Genomic DNA, 19,737 nt, shown 5'->3' with positions numbered 1-19,737 from the left:
GCATGTTCTTTCACCCTATTTCTAAAAGTATAGGTTTATCCCAGGAAAAGTCTATCACATTTCTACATGAATCATTTTAGAACCCCCATAGCTTTCTGATTTGTAAACTACATTTTTTTTTCCCTTCTGAATTTTTCTTTGCTTTACCTGGATAGTGTTACTTTACTGTTGAGGAGTAAATTTTTATCTTTGTATCGCCAACATCTGATATGAACATCTGGAAAATAGTGGTTGCTAAAATATTTGTTTAATATGAACTCATCAATGAAAGACATATCTACTTACTTGTCTGACTCTCTCCCCACTAAATATAACCACTTTGAAGGTAAGGACCTGTTTTATTCATTTTTGGATCCCTAGTGCCTAACATAATGCTTGGAATATCATAGATTCTCAAGCAAAGTTTACTGAAAAAATGAGTAATAATCAGGAGTTTATACATGTATCTCAGTATACTATAAAACAATAATTAGCTCTGATGTTATAATTTCGGAATATACTACTGCAGAAGTAGGTAAGGAAAGGTGACTGTATTGGTCTTCAAACAATTGCTGTGAAGTTAGACAGAAAAGGGATGCAATGAGAAGTAATTTTAAAGAGATGAGAGTTGAGTGTTCTCTCTCTATGCAATCTTGACAAAATCAAGCACATTTCTGATCCAAGGCAGAGAACAAATATGTCCTTTACTTTCCTTGAGATGAAATACAAACTTTAAATGCTTCCTTGAAAGTTATGAAATCCTTTCAACCAAATGGCTGCAGGGAGTTGAAATCTGAGCTGACATCTGAGTCAGACAGTTGGAATAATGTTCATGAGTATACTACTTGAGCCATTGCTGATTTGGTAACCACTTCAGAGCATATCCTATTTATTCCCAGCATGGACCTAAATCCACTTCAGCCAAAAACGAACCAAGAAATGATGAAGAACAGAGCCTGTTTCTTTCTCAGTGGTGTATTCAGGTTTGAAAATAAGATGAGGTGATTGTTTTTTCTGTTTCCCTCAAGTTTCTGCAAGGTCTTAACTCCTTCCTTCACCTTTTCCTGTAGTTTCCTATACATTTTAATGATCTGGATATAGCCATTTTCCTGCCATGTTGAACCTTGTAGAGTTGGATTTTCTCTGATATTTCTAGATAATTAAGGTGGTAGTCAGTTTAATTCCAAATGTGTTATATTTTTATGCTTATCAATCAAGATGTCCAAATTAATAACAACATATCCAAATTTAAATGGTATCTCAATTTCTTTGGAGTAGTGTTACAGGAAGACTATATGTTTTAGAATCATACATATCTTTTTGAATTCTGTCTTGTTACTACAAGGTATGAAGTCTTGAGTACATTTCTTAGTATTTCCCAATTGGAAAGTGTGGAAAATAACTATATTGTAGGAATCACTTGAGATTTAAATAAGTTAAAAGGCCTTAACAAATGATACATGGTTTTCCCCCAAGCAAACACTTCAACTAATATTGAAGTTTAATACTGATTCTCTAATCTTACTTTTAAAGGACATGGTTAATAACCAATATTAGCAAAAGTAAATGCAGGAAAAGTTAGCAATAAGAAATTAAGATTTTGTGACATTTAAAATTAGTATTTTAGTGATATAACTATTATCTGTAAATTACTTTGAGTCATTGCAGAGAAAGTGACAATCCATGTTTAATACAATATTTTATTTTACTAATGAAGAGTGTATTGAACAAGGAGTTGATTGACTTGCTCAAGATCATACTGTTAAAGGCAAGCCTACATAGATTGATGGATTTCTAGTTGAGGGCTAACACAGTGTATCGGGGAATTTCTCACTTCTGTCCTCCTCTTTCAGTTTGCACAGTCTTCATCCTACTTCAAAACCTCTCTGTTACTCTCTTGGACTACATTAAAAGTATCCTAATTGGCACTTCTGATCCAAGTCGTTCTTCTCTCCAGCTCGTCCTCCTTGGTGTGGTCAGATTAATCAGACTGTTACATTTACTTGCTCAGAAACCTCTACTGGTTGCCCAGTGTCTACTAAGTCAATTCTAAACTTATTAGCCTGGCACTCAATATCTTTCACACTATAGCCTCAGGTTCATATATTTAACTAACCAGTACTTATTGAGTGCCTACTATGTGCCAGACTCTGGTCTAGGTGCTGGAATGTAACAGATATATAGTCTCTGCCCTTACTGAGCTTATATTCTAGTTCAGCAGTTCTCAAAGTGTAATCGGGGGACCTTGAGGGTCTCTGAGACCCTGTTAGGGTATCTGCCAAGTCAAAATGATTTGTTATGATGATATTTGTCATTTTTCTCATTAAAAAAAATGTATATACGTGAAGTTTCCCAGAGGCTACCTGACATGTGATATCACAAACAGACTGAATATAGAAGCAGACATAGGAAACCAGTTGTCTTCTATGAAGCCAGACATTAAGGAGCATCACAAAAATGCAAAGCAATGCCACTCCTCTAATTTTTCTTTGTTTGAAAGGTAGTTTTTTTTCCATGAATGTATGTGTAATGGTTCATATTAGCTGTAGTTTGACTGGGTTAAGGAATATCCAAATAGCTGGCAAAGCATTATTTCTGGGCATGTCTGTGAGGGTGTTTCTGGAAGTGATTGGCATTTGAATCAGTGAGCTGAGTAAGGAAGATCTGCCCTCACTAAATGTGGGCAGGTATCCTCCAATCCACTGAGGGCTCAGATAGATCAAAAGGGCAGAGGAAAGGCAAATTTACCTTCTGGAGCTGGGGCATCCATCTTCTCCTGCCTTTGGACATCAGAACTCCAGGTGTCTGGGCCTTGGGAGTTTGGGACTTACACCCTCCACTCCCTTGGTTATTGGGCCATTCGACTTAGAATGAATCACACACACACGACTTAGAACACACACAACTGCAAGTTGTTTTCTAACTTGCAGATGGCATAAGATGGGACTTGTTGGGCTCCATAATCATGTGAGCCAATTCCCATAATAAATCCCCTCTTATGCGTGCACACACACACACACACACACACACACAATGGGTTCTGTTTCTCCAGAGAACTCTGGCCCATACAATATGTTAAACATGTAATGGGTTTATTTAAAAAATGAATAAATATTTAAATATTTAAAATTTTCTCAATTTAAATGTCTGATACTGTAAGTATTTATAGATATAACTCACATAAACAAAAGCTCTTTGGGGCTTTAAATAATTTTGATAATGACCAAAAGTTTGAGAACTTTTATTTTAGTAACTCTAGAAAAATAAACAGACAATGTAAAGTCAATATAATAGTATGCTGTCAGCTAGTGGCAAAGGTCATGAAATAAAATTCAGCAGGTTGAAGAAATAAGTCCATTGGGTGGTCAGTAACAATCACTACAACCTGTGCTCTTGTTAAACTCAATCATCTAACATTCCCAGAACACAATTCATGCTTTTCCACTTCCATGCCTTTATAATGCTGTTCGTTCTGCCTAGTTTGCCTTTCATTTCCTATTTCAATGCCTCCTCATTTCATCTATCACAATTCTATTCTTCTTTCAGGACTTGTCTCAAATATCACCTGAGTCATGATTCCTTCTCTTATGCTCTTCTAACAGAAGTGATTTGTTTCCCTTTTATTTTTTCCATCTTCAATGATATTTTGTTCGATCTCTCTTGTGAAACTCATAATTTTCTGCTCCGTGAAAAGTATACTACTCACATCCTTCTCAAGTTTATGATATTTCTTAAAGTTGAGGACTATTTCCTATTTCCTCTGAATATGGTGTCTTTTCTGTATCAATGAACCTTAGGTTCAGCAGTAACAGAAAACCTCCAAAAACAATAGTGGTTTCACCTAGACAGAAGTGTGTTGTTTCTTATATAAAAGTCAGAAGGTAGGCAGGATAGGCTGGTCATGACTCTTGCTCTGGAAGTCCTCAGGATTGCAGTCTCCTTCCATCTCACTGATCCTCCATCCTAAGAGTGTGGTTGTCCTTAGCTTCAAGATGGCAACATCTTTGTTTCAGGAAGAAGAAAGGAGGGAGAGACAAGGGAGCTAATTGTATGGACCAGCTCTCTCCAAAGGAAAGTTCGTGGAAGCTGCTATGACACATCTTTGATATCCTGTTGATAGAACAGTCACATTTGCACACCTAGTTTCAGGGGAAATTGGGAAATGCAGTCTTTATTTGTTAAACTCAATCATCTAACACTCTCAGCTGTGAACAAAGGGGAGAATAGATATTGGGGGACAACTTTCAGCCTCTGTTATACTTCCCAAAGTGTCTATCATAGGCACTTATCCCAGGTAAATGCTTAAAATTAACTTATAGGCCGGGCGCGGTGGCTCACACTTATAATCCCAGCACTTTAGGAGGCCGAGGTGGGCAGATCATGAGGTCAGGAGATCGAAACCATCCTGGCTAACACGGTGAAACTCCATCTATACTAAAAACACAAAAAATTAGCCAGGCGTGGTGGCAGGCGCCAGTAGTCCCAGCTACACAGGAGGCTGAGGCAGGAGAATGGCGTGAACCCGGGAGGCGGAGCTTGCAGTGAGCCGAGATAGCGCCACTGCACTCCAGCCTGGGCGACAGAGCAAGACTCTGCCTCAAAAAAAAAAAAAAAAAAAAAAAAAAAATTAACTTACAGCAAATAAGTAATACTGAGCTTCATTCTTACAATTATTTGTTCAATAACAAATACACTGGAAATTTTATTCATCATGTATTTGCTTGTTGTCTTTATTGAGGTGTTAGAAATGATTAAGGAATTCTAAAATCTCTCAGACTTAACTACTGCAGGGTTCAATAGCTGATCAATTGCTTCTAGCATATCAAAAAGAGAAGGCTTTTCTATTAGACTGCCCAGCTTGCTGTTTTCATCATTTTACCTTCTCCTGTTCACTCTTCTCCATAGTGGTAAAGACATCACTCAACTCTTCCCTGTTAGAAGTGTTCCCAAGCTTCCCTGTGTTACATGATGTCTTTGTTCTTAGCTCCCCTGTAGACCCAGAGAAAAATATCCCTCAAAAGAAACCCTCAGCGGCTTGCTCAAGCTATTAGGTTAGTTTGCATATTTGTTCCACCTAAAAGCAGTTAAAAGAATATTTGTAATTTTAAAGTACTAAAAATATTGGGGCATTGAACTTCTGCCATGTGTTGGCTTTCCAATTCTTCTCATCGCATGAAAATCTTAGTAAATGATAGAGCCTACCTTTAAGTTTGAGTCTGACTCTTTAGTTCCACAAAATGTTTCACTAGAATCTATAGACGCAACCTCAACACCCCCCCCCACCGCCCAACTACACTTCCTGTCTCGACGTACTGTCTATCTCACATATTGTCTACTTCTGGTTCTCAGAGCTTTGAGGAAGTCATTCCTCCACAAAAAAAAACTCTGGAATTTCTACATGATTGAATTTATATTTAAAATAGTCCACCTGGTTATACTAGGTCCATGGCCTATAAATATGGAAACTTACAGTTTTAGGATGTTGGCAATTACCCCAGAAATTGTCTTTGAAAAAAGTTGAAATAAAAAGGGGAATCTGTCAGAAATGGCATTTGCTCTGTTTGCTACTATTTGATTGTTTTGTTTGTACATGCCTTACTCCCTGTGGATTATATACTTCTTGAGTACCACAGCTGTGTCTGATGAATGGTTTTAGTTATAAAGTGAAATAAAGTTGGAAGTAACTGAGATAAATTAAGACAGTGATGATGACACGGGGTTTGTTCTTACCATGCCATGAGATTTTCATAAAAGAAATGAACACTGTAGAGGACTACATTCATTCATTCATTCATTCGTTCATTCATTCATTCATTCATTCATTCATCTTGCAAATATTTACTGAGCATCAACCAAGTGTCCAGTACTGTCATAGATACTGGGAGACAGTGGTGAGAAATATTGATCTAGTCTCTGTCTTTATGGTATGTATAGCCTAGAAGATAAAGACAGACAAAAAAGTAATAACTGTAAAGTATGATAAATGCTTGTTAAGGAAGCAGAGATTGCTATGGGAGCAGTCAAGAGAACATTTATAGTTTTTATAGAGCGTTCACATACAAATACCTCATTTGAGCCTTATTAAGCCGTGTGCAATGAGTAGTGCAGGGATTATTCTTCTCATTTACAGATGAGGAATTAGACTCAGAAAGGTTAGCAAGATGCAAAGTCCCCATAGACCCAGACTTGGGCTTTTGACTCCAAACCCAATGCACTCACCAATACTCCAGACAGCAGCTGGAGTGCCAGGGAGTGGGAGGTCTGTGGCTCTGCTGCATCTGCTTCCTGTCTTTATGATGCTCTAGTCCCAAGCTTATATAATAACTCCCATTGACTCTTGCTCTAAAAGTCCTCAGGGCTAATTAATTAATTCTTGGCATCCAATGAAGCTGCCTGGAAGCCATGAGGGTGTTCTGCCTAGCATGCCTCCAAGCCGTGGGCAGCTTATCCAGTGTTCATGCTAGGAACAGCCTCTGCAATTAGGAGAGGGGCCAAGGGATCTTTCAGGCTGATACAGAACCTACAGAAGCTCAGCCATAAAGTCTTATTAGAAGGAGCCCCCATGCTTCATTCTGCTTAGTGGTCTGTTTTCCTGTCCTATGAAGTAGAAGTCAGATTCTCCAATAAGAAAACAACATTAAAATGTCCAGAGTTTGTTTTGCTTTATGTTTAGTACCAAAGTTGAGCAGAGGAATAAACACTGTTGTTGGGCAGAAAAACTTCCCTTCTTGCTTTGTACACCTAACTGTGTGTTATTCCCTAATTATTCTAGGAAAATTCTTTCTCTTTCTTACACATTTTTGAACTTGTTGGAAATTTCCAAGGGACATGAGAGCTTTTTAGGGACTAGGAAGCTCTGGCAAAATAGAGGAGCTGGTGATACTTGTTTCCTTGATTTGTAGTGTAGTGGAAAGACCATGGTACTTTGGACCATGCAGTAAGAACATGGGCTGAGTTATTATCTCAGTGCTTTCATTTTTTGGCTGTATCAGCTTCAGAAATATAATGACTTCCTTGAACCTCAGTTTCTTCAAAGGATGGTTGTGAGGATTATAGGAAAGACAGGTAATACAGCAGGCATAGCCTGGCCCATTATTGGCCCTCAATGAATGGGAAATACTATGATGATGGTTAAAATACCCTTTCTTATGGGGAGTCAATACAAACTCTAGTATCTCCTCTAAGCCTGACATTTCTGGCAACACTAGTTCCTCTAGACCTTTACCGTTATCATAAATTTCTTGTTTTTTTTTTTTTTTTTTGTCCTCCCAGCTAAGGCATTTATGATTATTTAATCTACAAATACTAATTTACAGTATTTGTAGATTTACAACTTTACAGTATTTGGAATGTGGGCTGGAGTTACTTAGTCTGGGTGACTTGGTTCATACTGGGTCCTGGGATTTGGATCTGGAGCTGCACTTGTAGATTGGAGTTAAGAGAAGGAGGAATCAGACTGCTTCAAGACACTGGCTGAGGCTACAGTTAGGATAGTTTAGGGTGACTTCTGAAAGAAGGTGTGATTTGAATCTGGCTTGAAGCAAGACAGATATTAAATAATTCAATCCAACTCAATGGATATTAGTTGGGCATCTACTCTGCACAATGGCTGGCAACCCAATGGTGAGTAAAATACAGTTCTTGCCTTGTAGGAGACCAAAAGTCAAAGAAATGACTGAAACATAATGTTATATTTGTATGGGGAGGAATGGAATGTGAAAAGGAAAACTATGGAGGAAAATTGAGAGAAGGGATAAAGTTTACCTGGGCCTTAAAAATTGGTCAAGCTTTGTTCTACAGTTCAGGCAGGGAAGGACTCTCAGTGGAGAATACAGCCAGAATAAGAATAGTAGGCGTGAAAGTGAAGGTGACCTGGGAGGTGGCCTCTGTGGTTTGGTGGATGAGAGCACAGGATGAATTATGGTTAGGGGATCCGGACCTCAAACAAAGGTTAATGGGTTAAAAAGAGGGGTTTATTGGGTGTTAGTGGGTGTTAACAAGGGGATTTATTATACGAACTTTTAAATTTGTCAAGGTGTTTGTTTTAAGCAGAAGAATCACACAATTCAACTTACATTAGGAAGAGAATTTGGGCCAGAGGGTTAAAGAAGGCCTGCAGGAGAGGAAGGCCTGCAGGAGCGGAAGGGCAGAGGGAGGAATCTGGGCAGGGCAGCAAGGCGAGAGCCACACTTCAGCTAAACTAATTCCTGCTGAGATACTAAAGTAAATAACGGCTTAAGACAAACTTCCTCTGAGTGAGCTGTTTGCCTTTGAATTGGCCCCTCCTCACCTGGAGGAGGTATGACTTCTAGTGGATAGATTTGCCAGGCCACTGGGAAGATTTGCCAATTTTTGATTCATTCTTCCCAAGCCCATAACTGGCTCTTACTAGCTGTTCGGCCCTGAATGTGAAATGCAGTTTTGTGACCTGACTGAGAGTTCACAGGTCCTAGAGCATGGGTTGCTTTATGATTTATTAAAAAAAAAAAAAGTTATGGTAAGATTGGAACACTTTTAAAGTGTGTAACACAGGACCGTTAACCACAGGCACAATTTTGTACCGCGGATCTCTAGAGCTTCTTCATGCTGCACAGCGGAAACTTCATGCCTGTTGACTAGCAACTCCCCATTTCCCCTTCTCCTCAACCTCTGATAACCACCATTCTGTTCTCTGCTTCTATGAGTTTGACTATTTTAGATACCTCATGTGAGTGGAATCATACCGTATTTATCCTTTAATAACTACTTTATGATTCAGCAATCTTACCTCTGAGTGTTTATCCAAAAGAGTTGAAATCAGGATCTCAGAGAGATATTTGCACGCTCATATTTGTTGCAGCACTATTCACAATAGCTAAAATGTGGAAACAAACTGTGCATCAACGAATGAATGGATAAAGAAAATGTGGTATATTCAGCTAGCTCTCTGTATCCACAGGTTCAAGTAATCACAGATAAAAAATGTAGTATGAAAAAAATCCCCAAACAATAAAAATAATACAAATAAAAAATATAGTATAACAACTATTTATATAGCATTTACCTTATATTAGCTATTAAAAGTAATCTAGAGGTGATTTAAAGTGTATCAGAAGATGTAAGTAGGTTATATGCAAATATTATGCCATTTTATATAAGGGTCTTGTACAACCTTGGATTTTGGTATCCTTGAGGGTCCTAGAACCAATCTGTGGTAGATACCAAGTGACAACTGTAAATATGATATTATTCAGCCTTGAAAAAGAAGGAAATACTGCCATATATGACAACATAGATGAAGACATATGCTCTGTGATTTAAAAAAATTGACCAACATGTGGTGGGAATGTAAGTTAGTTCAACCATTGCAGGTGACAGTGTGGCGATTCCTCAAGGATCTAGAAGCAGAAATACCATTTGAACCAGTAATCCCATTACTGGGTATATACCCAAAAGAATATAAATCATTCTACTATAAAGGCACGTGCATACGTATATTTATTGCAGCACTATTTACAACCCAAATGCCCATCAATGGAACCAACCCAAATGCCCATCAATGATAGACTGGATAAAGAAAATGTGGTACATATACATCATGGAATACTATGCAGCCATAAAAAGGAATGAGATCATGTCCTTTGCAGTGACATGGATGAAGCGAGAAGTCATCATCCTCAGCAAACTAACACAGGAAAAGAAAACCAAACACTGCATGTCCTCACTCATAAGTGGGAATTGAACAATGAGAACACATGGACACAGGGAGGGGAACAACACACACTGGGGCCAGTTGGGGGGTCGGGGGCAAGGGGAGGGAGAGCATTAGGATAAACAGCTAATGCATGCAGGGCTTAAAATCTAAATGAGGGGTTAATAGGTGCAGGAAACCACTATGGCACACATATACCTATGTAACAAACCTACACGTTCTGCATTTGTATCCTGGAACTTAAACTAAAATTAAAAAAAAAAAAAAAAATTAAAGAAAATCGACCAACATGAGTGTTTACTCTCTGTACCCTGAAGAGTGCCTCCTCACATCAAAACCATTCCAAATGAGGATCCACTAGAAGATTTCAAGCATATCAGTGCTGAGGGCAGAGTCAACAACTTGTCTTTTCCCCAAATGGTGTTCAGCCTGGGAACCAGGACTTATAAGCCCAATTATTGTTACTATATGGATTCTTATTATCAAAGTTCTGGATGTCACATTTGCTCAACTGTAAGAAAAGCTGTTGCTTTAAGTGTTAGTAAATGCATTAGAAAGTTCTGTGAATTTACAATAGCAAAGACATGGACTCCACCTAGGTGCCCAATCAACGGCAGATTGGATAAAGAAAATGTGGTCCATATACACCATGGAATACTATGCAGCCATAGAAAAGAATGAAATCATGTCTTTAGCAGCAACATGGATGCAACTGGAGGCCATTATCCTAAATGAGTTAACAGGAACAGAAAACCAAATACTGAGAGAGGGAGGAGGCCAAGGGTTGAAAAATTACCTATCAGGTACTATGTTCACTATTTGGGTGACAGATTCAATTGAAACACAAATCTCAGCATTACGTAATATATCCATGTAACCTGCAGATCTAACTCCTGAGTCTAAAATAAACATATAAAATAAAATATAAAAAAGAAAGTTTATGAATTAAAACAAAATTAAAATGATATTAAAACTGCTCTCTTTTGCCATTCTTTCATTCTTTTCTACCTACTCCCTTCCTTACAAACCCAACAAACATACTCTTTCTGCCAATAAACTGTATATTTTAGAATAACAATCGATAAATCCTATGGTTTGATTCTGTCCTGGTTGTGAAGTAATGACATACTAGAAGGAGTGTGTCAGCTCAGAAATAAAAACAATTAGGTATTATTCTTTTCAAGGGCACTAACTGGGGTGATTACTTCACTTTTCTATGCCTTAATTGCTGTAACAAGAGGGATTAGACTGGGCTCTGTCTCCACAGTTCTGTCTGAGTCTAAGAATCAGTTTCTCTAAGCAGTGCAGGAGTGATAGAATACTTTTTTACATGGTGGAAAAACTTGAACACTGCTTTGGAAAGTTGATTAACCTTTAAAATGGGTATTTGTTGATTGCTTTCTTGGTGTCTATTTCTTCATTTCTTTAACAGACTTGGGTTTTTGTCTCTAGGGTCTTGTTCTGCTTTGCTCAGCTATGCATCTGGCATGGATTGGATACCGCATCTGGCTCCAGCGGTGGAACCTGCTCGGCTTAAACCAACCAGTATATCCCTTTCTGGCAAATGGTGAGATACAGCCAGGCAAGGAACCAGATTCTGCCTGTCTTTGTGGGCCACGTGAAGGAGTTTGGGGTTTACTTAAAGCAGAGTGGGCGGCCTCTGCAGGGTTTTAAACAAGGAGTAGCATGATCAGATCCGCATTCCATCTGGTCTGGCTCAGGATCATGAGGCCCCCACTCCAGTTTCATTCCTCTGTGTGTTTGCACTGTTCCCTCAGCTTCCTCTCTAACTGCTGCCTCTTTGCTTTTAAAACACCCTTAAATTGACCAGAGAAAAGAATGAAATGGGCACTGCATGTTCCTAGTACTTGTTCCAGCACTCTCTTTGTGGCAATTTGTTTTTCCCAGTAAATATAATTCGCCCTTTCTTAATTATGATTTGAGTTTTTGGTAGCTCTGACTTGTAAATTGGCACTAATATTCAGCTTTTTCAATCTTAAAAATGGGATCCAGCAGTGGAGGTGTGGGCTTTAATAACCTTGTCTGTGACTGGTTTCCCTGTGGCAAGCAGCTGCCAGTGGGGCTCATACTGTGGCCCTTCTCTGGGGTCTTGTTTTGTGCAGCCGGAGCACAGTCTCACCCAGCACTTATCCCAGCAGCGAGGAGCTGCACAGACTGACACGCAGATATCTCTGTCCGCACTCCTTCCAAAGGGTCTTCATAACGGAAATCAAATTTAGCTCCAAACAGTATCACCTGAAGCCCTTAGTCCCCTCTTGCATTTGTTAGTTGCACCTCAGAGCAAGCTCATTCCTTTGCTTTCTTTCACTCCAAAGGGCTGAACCTTCTTTCTGAGTCTGCCTGTAAACTCCTGGAGGGGCCAGAGCCTCTTCCAGTTGCTTCTTCTACAGAGAGCTCTGGGCACAGTGAGTGCTGGATAACACCAGTAGAATGACTGAAAGGGCAGAGAAATTAAAAAGTTCTGAGTCTGGGTGTTTTTATTTTGCAACAGGATCTGGCTCCGTCACACAGGCTGGAGTGCAGTGGTGCAGTCGGCTCACTGCAACCCCTACCTTCCAGGCTCAAGCAATCCTCCCACCTCCGCCTCCAGACTACAGGTATACGCCACCACACCTGGCTAATTTTTGTATTTTTTGTAGAGATGGAGTTTCTCCATGTGTCTAGGCTGGTCTCAAACTTCTGGGCTCAAGCGATTCTCCTGCTTCGGCCTCCCAAGGTGTTGGGATTACAGGTGTGAGTCACTATGCCTGACCAGTTTAGGTGTCTTTTGTTTGCCAGTGAGGTAGCTGGTACCCTAGGTAGCCTCAGGATGGGGCTGGTCACCCAGAAAGACCAAAGCATGATTAAAGGGTTGGGACTTTCATCCCCACTCTCAACCCTCTGGTATGGTAGAGGGGCTAAAGATTGAATTGATCACCAATATCCAATGATTTAACTAGTTGTGCCTATGTAATGAAGCCTCCATAAAAGCCCAAAGGACTGGGTTTGGGGAGCTTCCTGATAGATGAACTTGTGGGGGTTCCTGGAGGGTGGTGTGTTACTTGATCCATACCTTGCCCTGTGCATCTTTTAATAAATGGGTAAAGTGTTTTCCTGAGTTCTGTTAGCCACTCTAGCAAATCAATTGCACCCAAGGAAAGGGTTGTGGGAACCCCGTTTTATACTCAGTCAGTCAGACATGGTGACAACCTACTACTTGCCACTGGCATCTGAAGTGAGGGGCTATCTTGTGGTACTGAGCCTTCAACCTGTACTATCTGATGCTATGTATAGGTGGATAGTGTCAGAATTGAATTGAATTAGGGGATACTCAGCTGGTGTCTGCTATAGAACTACTTGCTTGTCATGTGTGGAAAACCCCCACAAATCTGATGTCTGAAGTGCTGTATGGAGTGGATGATAGAGAGTAGGGAAAAGCAATTTCTCCTCCCTTATCTCTTGTAATAGATTTTTCTGCTTTATCTTTATTATTATTCAACCTGGCTCTCTTTTTCCTTCAACCTTGCTTTCCATTTCTCTACAGCATGTTTCACCATCAGACAGTATTGTATGTTTTATATTTTGATAATTTACTTGTTTATTATCTGCTTCCCTGCACTGGGGTATAAGCTCCACAAGGGAAGAGAGTCTGTTCTGAGCTGTATTCCCAGCACCGCACAGTGCTTGGTACCGGTGCTCTATGAATATCTATTGAGCGAATCTGTCCCACTTTTGAAGATGGTTTATTCTCTGGATTTTGCCCACCTTTTCTTGACTCCTCTCTAGGGCTGCAGTTGTCTGGTAGAATATCTGGCTGTTTGGACTCATGTTGTTTTGCTTTGCTCTGTCGTGCTTTGAAGATCACACTATCAAGCTATCCAGGTACTTGGAAAGAAGGCAAAGTGGCATCAGGCCAGCAGCTCGCTAACAATCTTGAAGATTTTATTTAGATGAGAGCTGTTTGGTTTATTTGGAATCCATTGGGGTTACTTTTTATCCAGAAATAATGACTTACTGGGCCTACTGTGTACTGTACTGAATACCTTGCCTACGTTTGCTTGATTCATTCTTAGAATAAATCTATGAGGTTCATATTAGTACCTAAATCTTATAGGTGAGAAAACTGAGGCACAGACTGGTTAAGAAAATTGAAGGTCACACAGGGAGTTAGTGGCCATACTGGGAACTGAATCCAGGTCTTGCTGACTGCGGTGTTCATGTACTTAACCGAGAGGCTGTTTGGACTTGCTATTGGGGCTTCAGTTGTACATTTGTACCAATTCTTTGACTTGTTCTCATTGGTTCCTGAGACCAGAGGTTTTCCTGCTTTGCAGACATTCTTCACCTTAGTGATGGAGCATATTTTAAATAATAAAGGGTGGCATACAGGATTTTATGTTCAATATCACTGTAATTGCTTACAATAATTTAAGTGATCAGATAGACACATAATGCATGTTAATGCAGTTAATGTTTGTTTCAAAACAATATATATTTCAAAATGATGCAGAACAGTAGTTCTCAAACTTCAGAGTATATCAAGGTAGAGCTTACAAAAATTGAAAATGTTGACTCTTATGCCCAGGGATTCTTTTCTGTCTTATTTAAAAAAAAAATTTTATTTAATTTTTAAAAAATTGATAAATAATACTTGTATATATTCATGGGGTACATAGTAATGTTTTGATATATATAAAGTACAGTGATCACATCAGGGTACTTAGCATACCCATCATCTTAAACATTTATCATTTCTTTGTGTTGGGAGTGTTCAATATCCTTCTTCTAGCTATTTGAGACTATATAACATATTATTGTTAACTATTGTCATCCTAGTGGCATAGAACACTAGAATGTATTTCTTCTTTCTAGCTGAAGTTTTATATCCTTTAACAAATCTCTCTCTATTCCCCTTTCCCTTACCCTTCCCAGCCTCTAGTATCCTGTTTTTCTTCTTACTTCTATGAGATCAACTTTTTCTTTGCTTCTACAGATGAGTGAGAACACGTGATGTTTAACTTTCTGTTCCTGGCTTATTTTACTTAACATAATGTCCTCCAGTTCCATCCATGTTATTGTGAGTGACAGGATTTCATCCTTTTTTATGGCTGAGTAGTATTCCATTGTGTATATATACTACATTTTCCTTATCCATTCATCTGTTGTTGGACACCCAGGTTGATTCTATATCTTAGTTATTATGAATAGTGCTGCAATAAACATGGGAGTGCAAATGTCTCTGTGATATACTGATTTCCTTTCCTTTGGATAAATTCCCAGTAGAGGGATTGCTAGATCATACAGTAGTTCTATGTGTAGTTTTTTGAGGAACCTCCATACTATTTTCCTAATTAGCTGTATTAGTTTACATTTCCAACAGAATAGAAGAGTTCCCTTTTGTCTCCATCCTTGCCAGCATTTGTTATTTTTTGACTTTTTCATAATAGCCATCCTAATTAGGGTCCCAGAGATTCTGACTCAGCTGATATAAATGTTTAACAAGACTGCTCAGGTGATTTTGATGTCAATGGTTCTTGATCATCATTTAAGAAATACTAACAGGTAAACATCAGGAAACACACAGGATTAAGGAAGTCTTATATATAGTTCCAGACAGAGGCTAACAGACTTCAGAACTCTATTTGCATGACAACTTGATAGGTGCCCTGAAAATATGGTAAAGAAAATTTGGAATTGTTGATTAATCCTCAAGATAAGGAGGCTAAAATTCTCCAGTAAAGTGTTATGCAAGGCTGTGTGTGTGTGTGTGTGCATGTGTATGCTTGTGTGTGTTGATGTGAGGTATGTGTGGGGATATAAAATAGTCTGTCTTTATCTTTGGGGATCCAATTCCAAGACTCTCACCAGATGTCTAAAACTAAGGATAGTACTGAGTTCTATATACACTATGTTTTCTTGTATACATACATACCTATGATAAAGTTTAACATGTAAATTAGATACAGCAAGAGATTAACCACAATAACTGATAATAGAACAATTATAACAACATACTATACTAAAAGTTATGTGAATGTTATCTCTGTCTTTTAAAATCTTATTTTCTGTACAGGCATATTTAGAGATATTATAGGTTTGGTTCTAGACAATTAAAACAAATATCTCAGTAAAGTGAGTCACACTTTTTTTTTTTCGTTTCCCAGTGCATACAAAAGTTATGTTTACATGACACTGTAGCTTATTAAGTGTCTAGAAAAATCACGTATATATCTTAAATAAAAAATAGCTTATTCTTGGCTGGGTGTGGTAGCTCATGCCTGTGATCCTAGTACTTTGGGAGGCCAAGACGGGTGGATCACCTGAGGTCAGGAGTTCAAGACCAGCCTGGCCAACATGGTGAAACATCGGCTCTACTAAAAATATAAAAATTAGCCAGGTGTGGTGGTGCACACCTGTAATCCCAACTACTTGGGAGGCTGAGAGAGAATCACTTGAATCTGGGAGGCAGAGGTTGCAGTGAGCCCAGATCACACCACTGCATTCCAGCCTGGAAAACAAGAGTGAGACTCCACCTCAAAAGAAAAAAAAAATACTTATTCTTAAAAATTGCTGACAGACATGAAGTGAGCACATGCTGTTGGAAAATTAGTGCCAAATAGACTGCTCAACGCAGGGTTGCTGCAAAACTTCAATTTGTAAAAAATGCAATATCTGTGAAGCAAAATAAAGTGAGGTTTGCCTATAGCCATCTATCTTTGGACCACAGGTACCTGAAACCATGGAAGGTGAAACTACAGATAAGAGGGTACTACTGTATAAAAAGTATAATGATACTCACGTATAGGGCGAGATCAAGTAGCCTAACTACCTCGGTGGAACAGTAACATAATCAGTGGGAAGAGACTTGTTGAGCAGGTTATTTAAGCTACCACTCAAATATTTTCTGACTTTGCCCAGGGGATTGCTTTTCTTGAGTTATTTGGAAGATAGTTCTGAAGGAAACTAAAAGAGTAAGCTACCCTTTGTGGGAGATTTATTAAAAAACAGAGAGATCACACTTAAAGGTCTGGTAAAAAGTTACAATGATGGAAAGAGAATCCTCCCTTCTATTTGAGAGAGCCACAGGATCAACTCAGGAGACTGACAGGGCAACACTGAGAGGCTGGAGAAGGCGGCAGTGAAGGCATTCATGTTGTTAGGGTGGCATCACTAGCAAGACAGGGCAGCATCAGCAGGGCTGGGGGGAAGTGGAGGGAATGACTCGGACCACTTCAGTAGGAGGAAGGCTAGGCCTTGGGTTCTCAGTGGTTTCTCTGGGTGGTGGCTTAGAGCCCTGTTAAACCAGGCTCTTAATAATAACTAACACTTAGTAGAGTACCTTACTACGTGCTGAGTCCTTACGTAAATTGTTTGTATTATTACTTGAATGAGAAATTGTTTTTCTAGTTGATCTAGCAAGTGGCAGATGTAGGAACTGAACCCAGACAGCTAGCTTCGGAGTCAGTGTGCGTTAGTGCTGGGCTGTATGTTTTCTCCTATGTACCTTAATGCCAGTTAGTGTTCCCTGTTCTGGATGTGCAGATCATGCAGGTGAGACCCTGGAGAGCTACTTTTCAAGCACATGCCATTATAAATTGGTGAGGTAAAAGGCGGGGTTCATTATAAACTTCTACCTGGAAAATGATTCTCAAAGAACATCCCTTGCCCATACTAGACCCATAGAAGCTAGGTGATACATGTTTACTTGAATGAAGAATAAAAAAATCCTGCTTACAATGGTTTGAGAATATTGCCTTTGAGTACCGTACACTAAACAACTTATTGTAATGACAACAGCCAGAGGCCATTCATCTTCATAAGCTGAACTGCTTAATGTAGGCTGAAAAAAATAGATCTTTTTTTAATTTCACAGTCAGAAAATGACTTTTGACAAAATGAAAACCCAAAACAATGTTTTATTGAAAAAACAAAAAAGTCCAGACCCTGGTATTCTCCTTCTCTCCAGTTCCAGGAGGGTCTGATTTAAAAAGAAGCCGTTTACTCCCCTAACTGGGTTATTTTAATATTATATTGATAGTTTATAATGAACCATCTATACTATGCTTCTGCCCATGAAGAACTTATGTTCCATTCAGAGGAAAAAATAAGTTTGTTTACTCACTTTTCCCTGTTCTCAGAGCTTTCTAATACTGATTCACTTCTTTTTTTGCTCAAGAAAATAGGATGCAAGAGTAAAAGCTGATCCTCGAGGCTTGTGAAAGTGGGGTTCTTTCTGAAAGTGCAGCCAGCAGCCAAGAGCCACCCTTCAGAAGATAAAAAGAAGAGCAGCTGGATGAGCGATGGCCACAGCAACGCATGGGTCCTGTCTGTCCACGTAGTCATCTCCATCTGCCTGTAGTTTGCCAGGTCTTCTACCCACACTGGGGAAATTCCAGCTGCCAACCCTCTTTGGGTTGCACCTCCCCTTTTTGCACAGGGCTCTATTGGGAAGGCAGCTGTCATGTGTCTATTTGAAAGACAAGAAACCAGTCTAGTTATAGAAAAGAGATTTAGATTACATCAGAATAACAATGCAAATCATTTGTGCAGTTCTTAGTACAGAAAACAGATGTAGGAACAAAAATTGGGAGAGTTAAAGAAAGTGGTTTTTTATTCTGTCATCAAAATTGTTTTTTAAAAACATGTCACAAAAAAGCACATCTGTAGTAAGATAAATAATTGTGTGCTGGCTTCATAAACAGAATGAATGGTTGAATTCACACAACGTTATTTACTGTTTCAGGGCACACACACGTGGTTTCCATGTGGTTTCTTGCCACTTTGGTCTTCAACTGGCCTTGATATTTTCCACTGAGGGTTGTCTGATTGTCTCCACCACAGCCCTGAGTCTAAGCAAAAGCCCATGAGTTGGTTGACTGGTGTTCCTGTCGTCCTTGGGAGTGGACAGACCGGCAGATGTGGGGCTAGTGGGGAAGATTCTCATAAACACTTTATTTGTTGTAAGAACTCCAATTGGAATGTGGCTTCCACTCATGGGAGGAGGACTGCTTTAGAACAAGTTAGAGAGAGAGAGAGAGTGTGTGTGTGTCACACACTTGGTGTTGCTGCTTTGTATCATTTCACCCTTTAGTCTGAAATAGAAACTTATTTATTGAGATTTGTTGATTCATATTGCTGATGATACATGGTAGTGTCACAAGTATGGGAAGAACTTCTAAGTGTGTGGTAATTCAGCCTTTTTCTTTTTTCTTTTTTTTTGGTTGCTCTTTCCCTCTACACCTTGATCTTGAAAAGCCTGGCAAGGAGTTTGTTCAGAGACAAGTCTTTAAAGGCTCTCCAGGCCTCAGCGATACCATGTTGTAAATAATCCTCTTCCTGGTGCTAAGCTTTTAATGAAGCAGTGAAGAAAATAAGATGCAAATCCCAATCAAATGAGGCCTTGTTGCATAGTGTATCAGAAAACAGCTGAGAACTCAAACAGCAGCTGCTTTTTCTTTTTCAGGAAACTTTCTATAATAATACCAATAAAACCCAAGACTATTATTCTGAACAGAAACAAGAAATACAGCTGGAGCTATTTCCTATCCACCTGATGAAGGGCACTACCAGGCACTCACTCTGGCTCTGTCCACCGATGCCTGTGCGCACTTTGTGTGACATAGCTTCCATGGAGACAAGAGCAATGGTAATGGAAGAAGAAAGTCTGGATGTACTCGTGCAGAAAGACAAAGCTTCATGGAACAATATTAATCTTCCGGTCATCTCTGTGCCCATAAAGTTGTCAGACTGACTTTGGATTTAAAGCCTGAAAATGAGTCCCAAGAAAATGAGTCCCGTTGACATGAGGCCCAAGGAAGACAGTTTTTGGAAGGGGCAAGACAGGAAAGATGGTTTGGTCACTGTGAGGAAGAGGAGGGTAGAAAAGCCTCAGGACATCAGAATCTTTAGGAAGTGGCTACTGACAATCAAGCAGAGCTTTCTCCCTGCATGTCTCTATCCATTTAGTGGCTTCCTGTGCTAAGCAACTCAGTGACTGCCTTCTGCTCCAGATGTAACCTTCAGTCTCTGTTGCTCCTTTCTGCTGGCAATACTCAGTGTAATTTCAG

The 19,737-nt window shown here is 39.4% G+C and overlaps 1 protein-coding gene across 1 annotated transcript; it reads left to right on the top strand.

Annotated features, from left to right (window-relative positions):
- Positions 1-831: 831 nt before the first annotated feature.
- On the top strand, positions 832-19,518 carry LOC108534643 (uncharacterized). The gene is made up of 3 exons (XM_017880109.1): positions 832-962; positions 17,847-18,689; positions 19,134-19,518. The coding sequence occupies exons 2-3, from the start codon at positions 18,534-18,536 to the stop codon at positions 19,419-19,421; spliced, it is 444 nt and encodes a 147-aa protein (XP_017735598.1). The 5' UTR covers positions 832-962; positions 17,847-18,533; the 3' UTR covers positions 19,422-19,518.
- The last annotated feature ends 219 nt before the right edge of the window (positions 19,519-19,737 follow it).

This window comes from Rhinopithecus bieti, unplaced genomic scaffold (genome assembly GCF_001698545.2).
Source record: "Rhinopithecus bieti isolate Rb0 unplaced genomic scaffold, ASM169854v2 scaffold_12238, whole genome shotgun sequence".
Taxonomy (NCBI): Eukaryota; Metazoa; Chordata; class Mammalia; order Primates; family Cercopithecidae; genus Rhinopithecus; species Rhinopithecus bieti.
This window is presented reverse-complemented; position numbering and strand designations above follow the sequence as displayed.